This window comes from Anneissia japonica, unplaced genomic scaffold (assembly GCF_011630105.1).
Source record: "Anneissia japonica isolate Jap-2015-1 unplaced genomic scaffold, ASM1163010v1 scaffold288123_len70798_cov158, whole genome shotgun sequence".
Classification (NCBI taxonomy): domain Eukaryota; kingdom Metazoa; phylum Echinodermata; class Crinoidea; order Comatulida; family Comatulidae; genus Anneissia; species Anneissia japonica.
The window spans coordinates 63,008-70,374 of record NW_022682592.1 but is presented as its reverse complement, the minus strand read 5'-3'; the positions used below and the strand labels follow the sequence as shown (position 1 = coordinate 70,374).

At 35.9% G+C, this 7,367-nt stretch overlaps 2 protein-coding genes and 1 pseudogene across 4 annotated transcripts; 2 read left to right on the top strand and 1 right to left on the bottom strand.

Annotated features, from left to right (window-relative positions):
* The first annotated feature begins 87 nt into the window (after positions 1-87).
* LOC117106387 lies at positions 88-2,046 on the top strand. 2 transcript variants are annotated; one of them, XM_033247847.1, is made up of 2 exons: positions 88-144; positions 764-2,046. In XM_033247847.1, the coding sequence occupies exon 2, from the start codon at positions 942-944 to the stop codon at positions 1,527-1,529; it is 588 nt and encodes a 195-aa protein (XP_033103738.1). In that variant the 5' UTR covers positions 88-144; positions 764-941; the 3' UTR covers positions 1,530-2,046. The 2 variants fall into 2 exon arrangements, with proteins under 2 accessions (XP_033103738.1, XP_033103677.1); XM_033247786.1 differs by lacking the exon at positions 88-144 and adding an exon at positions 412-459.
* LOC117106539 lies at positions 2,043-4,139 on the top strand (annotated as a pseudogene).
* Positions 4,140-5,070: 931 nt separating this feature from the next.
* On the bottom strand, positions 5,071-6,995 carry LOC117106889. Of its 2 annotated transcripts, none has more exons than XM_033248503.1 (3): positions 6,894-6,995; positions 6,357-6,464; positions 5,071-6,260 (listed from the first exon to the last, which is right to left on the bottom strand). In XM_033248503.1, exons 2-3 carry the CDS (start codon positions 6,406-6,408, stop codon positions 5,338-5,340), a joined length of 975 nt encoding a protein of 324 aa, XP_033104394.1. In that variant the 5' UTR covers positions 6,409-6,464; positions 6,894-6,995; the 3' UTR covers positions 5,071-5,337. The 2 variants fall into 2 exon arrangements, with proteins under 2 accessions (XP_033104394.1, XP_033104332.1); XM_033248441.1 differs by having other exon boundaries at positions 6,836-6,990.
* Between the last annotated feature and the right edge of the window lie 372 nt (positions 6,996-7,367).

Sequence of the window (7,367 nt, the reverse complement as noted above, 5' to 3'; positions counted from 1 at the left end):
AATTTCAAAAATTGTGACGTATGAATCTTGGTTAGGCTCATTTACAGCCGCTTTTAACGAATTACGATACTGGCTTTTCTAACAAGTATTTTGATACCTAGAACGTCAAAATCGGTTAACAAGAAGTGCTTTTTTCCCCAAAATGTAATTTTTACGGTATTTTCAAATGTTGTTTTATTGATGTACATATTTTGCTTATTTTTAATTTTCCGCATATTTTCGCATATTGGCATTTATTTATTTAGAAAGACAAATATTTAAGCTTACTGGTAAGGGAATTCATATGTCCGTGCACATTGTTGCAAGTTTACAACGTGAGTGAGATTTTTCCTTGCCTGTTCCTTCCGGTCCGGAAGCATTGCTTACCTAGCCTACGCCTAGGCCTGGACTAGCCGCATTTTACTTAGCAATAAAAGAAAGGACCAGGTCTAGCCTAGGCCTAGCTGGGGCATACGAACAGTAGGTAGATGTCTAAATAATATATAAACCTAGGCTAGTAGTAGTAGGCCTTTCCTTTAATTAATCATTATTAATAATGATTAATTTATAAATATAAAATATAAATGGGATCGAGGTTTGTTTGTTTCTTGATGACGGTTTTGTGTAGGCCTAAGCCATTCTCCTTCCTGGTCTAGGCTTAGCATAGACCCTAGCCTAGCTAGACTTGCTGAACATCCATCCAGGCCTATTTTAGTATTTTACTTTATTTATAATTTATATTGGTAGATTAGTAACAACAACTAATATTTTGTTTACCCTGTAGGAATATGAACAGGCACTCGCAGTGTCTGCTGAAAAAATGCAGGCTTTGTGGATCGGATAACCCTTCATCATGGAAACATAGAAAACCTCAGAAGAAGGAGTCACTGTCAAAAGTGATCAATGAAGCTTTGGGGATTGACATTGGAGCCGACATTGAATGTAAAAGAAATTCATAATAAATGTTTGACTTTGTTTGTTTTTCATGTGGAAATCAAGTTCTTAATAAAACAAGTAAAAAGAAGACCCTGGCAGATTTTGAGAGCGAAGCACGTGAAGCTGGACTTTTGACCTGGTGTGCTGGTGAACAGCTCCAGATTATCAAGTTGACTGATACAGGTGAAATGCTTATACATCTGAACATATCAAGCGATTTCAGTCGGAAGTTGTCTGTTGCAGGTATTGATCCTTCCTACATGCTGCATAACGTTGATGTCAAGGACATAAAACAAGTGAAAGAATTGTTTGAAAAAAACATTTGTATAGGAAATAATGATTTCCAGGATGTCACTGAGCATAAAAAAGGACCAGAGGGTCAGATCCCGATTAGAGTATCCAAAAATAACACATACTCATCAACTTTTAAGACAATTCGAGACAACCAGTGTCTTCTTTTCGTGTCAGAAGGAATTCAACGTTGCAAACATGTGCAAAATCATAAGGCCAAACGTAAGTACTATACGAGCCAATCAAAACAAAGCTACAACTACTATTCTACCTTCATCAACCATCCCAAATCGATATTTAAGTCATTCGCAGCTACTAAATAAATTGTCTGCGCAACAAGCTGACAGAGTTCATTTGAAAAGAAAAATTGAGTCTCTTCAAGATAGAATAACTGAAATGCATAATAAGGAAAGTCAGGTTTTGCATCACGAATAGTCAAAAAGCATGGAGGAAACCTTGGCGATACATGCTGATGATTTTACGAACTCGCTCCCTCCAGGCTCTTATTTGACCAGCAGCCTGAGAGTCTAAAGATAAATAAACAGATGAGATGGCATCCCACAATTATCAGATGGTGTATAGCGCTACAAACAAGATCTGCTTCTAATTATGACTTTTTAAGATCCACTGGGTTTTTGAAATTGCAACATCCAAGCACCCTCCATAAATATTCACACTTTGCAGATCCGGATGCCGGTTTTTCTGCAGATATGTTGGAGAGGATTGTTAGCGACATAGGCCTACATAAGGATGGAGCGCAGCTTAAAAGGGATGTATGTGTACTGTTCGACGAGATGAAGATAAAATCGGGTCTGTATTATTCGATTCGTACAGGAATGATTGCTGGGTTTACAGATGTAGGCAGTCTTGCCAATGAGATTGATCGTTTTGAAAAGCGATGCAGAGGAGAACAGGAACCAACTATTGCGTCTCATGTACTGGTTATCATGCTACGGGGAATATTCAGTGACCTACATTCCCCTGTTGGCTACTATGCCACTACAACAGCTTCTAGTGACCAACTGTTTACTATGATATGGGAAGCAATCGAGTTTGTTGAGGTTGCTGGCTTTCAAGTTAGGGCCTTGGTTTCAGATTGAGCATCACCCAACAGGAATTTTTATTGCATTCACTCTGCTCCTGGGACAAATTCAACGATATATTGAACACCTCACCATTTGTACCCATCGAGGACAGTTTATTTCATTTGTGATGTTCCACATCTGATAAAGACAACAAGGAACAACTTTGAAAATTCAGGCTACCACAACAACACTCGACATTTACATGTAAGTTATGGTCTTAATTTATCTTGCTTCCCTTTCTCTTTTATACTGTAGTTCCTTAAATGCTCTAGAAAACTTGCCATTTTGTTGATATAAACATTATACAGTAATAACATTACAATGTAATTACTATATATTTTTAAACTTATATAATACAGTACTTTTAATGCATTGAAATGTGTAATATATATTTATTTTTTTTTACAATCAGTACAATAAACAAGATATAAAATGGACGCAGGTGCTTGATTTGTACGAGTGGGACATTGGCCTTGACCGTACATCTCCTGGGTTACGCCATCTCCATAAACTCTCCTACGAGCACCTTCATCTTACACCCCCTTTGAGAATGAGAGTTTACATGGCCGCACAGGTTTGTGTTTTCTTCATTAAATTATTCTAGTTATGAGCTACTCACTCCGTGCTTAGAACCGAGACATTGGTTTGTGATGTGATTGATTACAAAAATATTTAATTATTTTTCCTCTCTTAGATTTTAAGCAGTACAGTTGCTAATGCTCTAGAAACATATGGTAAAGGATCCACAGAATCAACCGTCAAATTTATTCGGATGTTTGACAGATTTTTTGACTGTCTGAATGTTTCAAACTGCTTTAAGGGAATACGAAACAGAAAAGAGGAATTAAGAGAGTACAGAAGTTCGGATGACTGGCGATTTGTGGTATGTACAGAATTTCAATCTTTTAAAAAATGTTTTGATTTCCTAATTTATTTATCGCTACATAAAAAGAATATTTTATTTCATTACAGTGGCTAAAAGAAGATTTTTTAGGCTTCTTGGATAAGTGGGATTCCCAAGTAAACAGCATGGAGAATGTGACGAATGCGACCAAGAAAAAAATGCTGCTCAGCCGAGAAACAATTGAAGGACTAAGAATAACAGGTTAGCAGAACAAGATCTAAATACAACCATGGAGGAACTTTCCTCCATGATACAACTTACTCTTATAATAAGATTAATTTAATGAAATAAGAATTGTAATCATGCTTACTGTATGTTGTCCTAATTCACAGATTGATGTGTTATCTTGCTGGCCCCTAAAGCCAAAAGTTTTGTACCCTGCTTAAAGATGTTTTTAGAATTTTCTCATGCTACCACCTACAATTTTTAAAAATTAACTCTTTTTTTTACAGTAAACTCATTTGTTGAACTTGGCCAAACTCTATTGGATTCCCCCAACGTAACTTTCCTGCTGAGTGAGAAATTCAACCAGGATCCGCTGGAAAATTACTTTAGTAAACAGAGAGTGCTGGAGGAAGATGCGAAAATCCAACCGTAGCACAGTTTGGGCATAATATGCATGCCCTGTATGTTGCTGCAGACTGTGCAAAAGCGTCCAAGAGGAGCAATAGCCGAGCAATAGAGAAACAAATTAATCTAGATGACACTCCATTGTCAAAGAGGAAGTAAATAAAGAACTGCATGCTTCTTTAATAAGGCCAAAAAAAAAAATGTATGTTTGCCCTCCCCGCCTGCACCTAACTCAATGCACAAAATAGGTGCGGAAAACCAAAACAACTTTTTTTTTTAGCTTTTTTTTACAAATTGAAAAAAAAATTTAAGTGAATTTATCTTTATTTTTGGCCAAATGCCCTTCAAAGTTGTCTGATGTAAGATATTGCCATTCTAGGCCTCTGTGTGGTATTTTTATTCCATCAGATGAGTATTTAAAAAAAATAAATAAATAAATAAAAAAAATTTTTTTTTAATTAATTTTTTCAATTTTTATTTATCATCTTTTAAAAAAGAAGGGCAAACAAACAATTTATTTTTTTGGGCCTAATTCATCACACACAAATACTGTACCGTCATGTTTAAATTTAAACAGTAAGTACAACTGTGTAGTTGTCCAAGTACAAATTAAATATAAGTTATAGTGATGATGGGAGTTTCGATAAGTGCATTACATTTTCTGTATATCCTTCAAAAATTAAACCCATGATTTAATACCAGCACTCAAATCTGAGTTGAATAATGTAAAAATTATGGTGGTAATAAATGTGAGTCATAATGTACTTATTACACTGATTTTACTGCATATGATTCCTCTATGAATGTACATGCACAACTTTAATGAATGACTTCAAAATACTGTTTTGTAAATTAAATTTTGTTTACAATGATAGAATTCATTATTAAAATCATTAATATTGCAGTATACACTTCCATTTTGAAAAAGAATCTAGGCATATTTAGGTACAGTACTGTATGCCATTGAATATAGCACACTCATATTTATTTTATTGTAAAATATATAATATTCTTCCTAGTTGCAAATGGACTGTATAGGTATTCCATTCTTCCATGGTAGTACAGTATGATTGTTTAGGTATTATTTTTCTCTTTACCGGTATGTCATGGACTGCATTATATTGCTTTAATTACAGTATTTATTAGCCAAAATAAAATATAATGGTCATTCTTTGAATTCTTTTTCATTCGTTATCTTCCTATTTCTGTGTGTGCATACAATGAAGTCTCCAGCTCATGTTAACCAGTTCTGGAAATTGCTGCTATTATCTGTGCTAAATTTTATTGTGAGAATGTCCAAACTTGTTGTAAGAAAACATAATTTTATTCAGTTCAAATGTGGTTCAACATATCATACAGTACATACTCAAAGTAAATAATATTAAATAAATGTTGGCGTGACATCTGCACAAACATATACATTGTAATTACCAGAGGAAATTGACATATGCAATCATGGAATGCCAACACATCTTTTCAAGATTTAATATACTTACAGGTCTTTGCAAAGGGCCTTCGAAGATTTTCCAGACACTTTCTTTCCCTATGCCCTCTTTAAATTTAAGTAGACTTTCAAAAATTTCTAATTTTAACCCATAGTTTAATTACAACATCCAATAAATTCTTCGATATATCCCCAACTAACTTGTTTTCTGTAATATTGCACCAGTATGTGTGAACCAAGTGATTTTCTGCTATGCTATACATAGTACACGACTTCATATCTTTGTTTGGCAATTCGTTCATTCTTGTTACTGTTAAGTGTTTTCTTGTGTCATTTTCTAATGTCCTAAAAAATAAATATACGTTATCCTTGACCTCAAATAATCCCCCTCGAGTTTGTTTTCTCAACCATCCATTTGTGTATTCTAGAAACGTCCTATAATTATCTGTCCCTTTGACTTTCCAATTGCTAAGCAGAGTGCAATACACTTTGGCCGTTTCCCCTTTCACTTTACTATACCTTTTATGCAGGGCATACGGTACATAGCCAGCTGTGTATCTAATGACTTCTTTTGTACTTTTGTCCAAAGGGTTTACTTCTGCATTCTGCTTCTCGGACAAGTCTGCAATATTTTTGTCAGCCATGATCAGCCTGAGTAAAGTTCTTAAAAGGAAGTGATGTACATGGTCATTGGGAGTTAAATTTAACGACTGAAGAAAATTTGCCCATTGTTGTTTACAGGAACTACATGTTATATACAAATGATATTGTCGGTAAACCAATTCATTGGCTTCAGGCTTTATTTTCTTTTTATCCCCTGCAGTGACTATGACCCAAATGTCTTTCACTAAGTCCTGGGAAAATGCATGTACGATCGGTGATGCAATTAGGCCAAGCAATGTTGATGCTAGGGCTCCAGCAGCCAATGCTGCTGGGAATCCAGTCTTGTAAACAGGATGATTTACTAGTTCATTTAATGCCGTTTCTACATACGTTGTGGCATTTGCAATGGCGTCTTCCATGCTAAATTTCATCTCTGGGCGAGCGACAGCTGAAAATATATATAAAAATAAATTGTATTACATTGACACTGAAGATTATATGTATCACATTTCAATGATTTACTGATTTTGCTTCAGAAACTTACCTTGTTTTGTGGATACCTCGTCCCTTTTGGCTTTTGGGTCTTTCTTCTTCATCTTGTCTTTTTTTTACTTTGATTTTTTCTTCTTTTTTGAGGAAGTGTCACATGCACCTGAAATGCAAACAGCAAAAGAATAATTTTTAATCTGATTTTAAACATTTCTAGCCTAGGCTTTTCCTACTCAGAATCCTACTTACTAGCCTAGGCCTGTGAAAGTATCCTACTACTACTACTTTACGAAAATTCCCCTAGGCCTAGGCCTGTCCTCCCTTATACATGGACCCTAACATGGCATAGGCCTAGGTAGATAGGTAGGCTACTAGCATACTACTATAGTAGTGTAGGCCTAGGCCCTAGTGTAGGAAGAGTAGATGGGCCTTCAGGAGTGTTGGTCGTTCAGCATTATTATTTCCTTATAGCCTACCCCACTTATTATAGCTAAGGATATGTTAGTGACAATGTGGCCCAACATTAGCGCTCACCTAGGCTAGCCTGCGACCAGATTGGCTGAATATCGTAGAGAAGGGGACGTTGGCCTACCATAACCATTGGTGGAAATCGGCGTATTTTCAGTCGACGCTCCTCCGTTATTCCCGCAATCTAGATGGGTATTTTCATCCTCATCTTCTTCCTCAAACTCAAATTCTACGTCTGGTAGATCATCCAACTCAAATTCTTCGTCTAATAAGTCATAGTCATCATGACCTTGGTTGAATCTCAATTCGCAATCACTCGTAGTAGTAGTAGCCATGTTTGCAACAAAACATCGAGAAAAATAGTCTCGCGCGTCAAAACATAAATCTGAGCATGCGCTAGAACTAGTCTCTGTCGGCAGCTTGTATCTACGCATGTGCAAGCATGGTGCAAGCAAGTTTGTCTCCCGTTACATAACATAGCGATTAAGTCGTGATTTACCGACTTCTTATCAGTGCGGTGTGTCACTCTGTTTCTTTGATCTTAGTATCGAAGAAACTCCTTTTTTTCTCCTCCATGTTTATACTGTATGTAAACGAT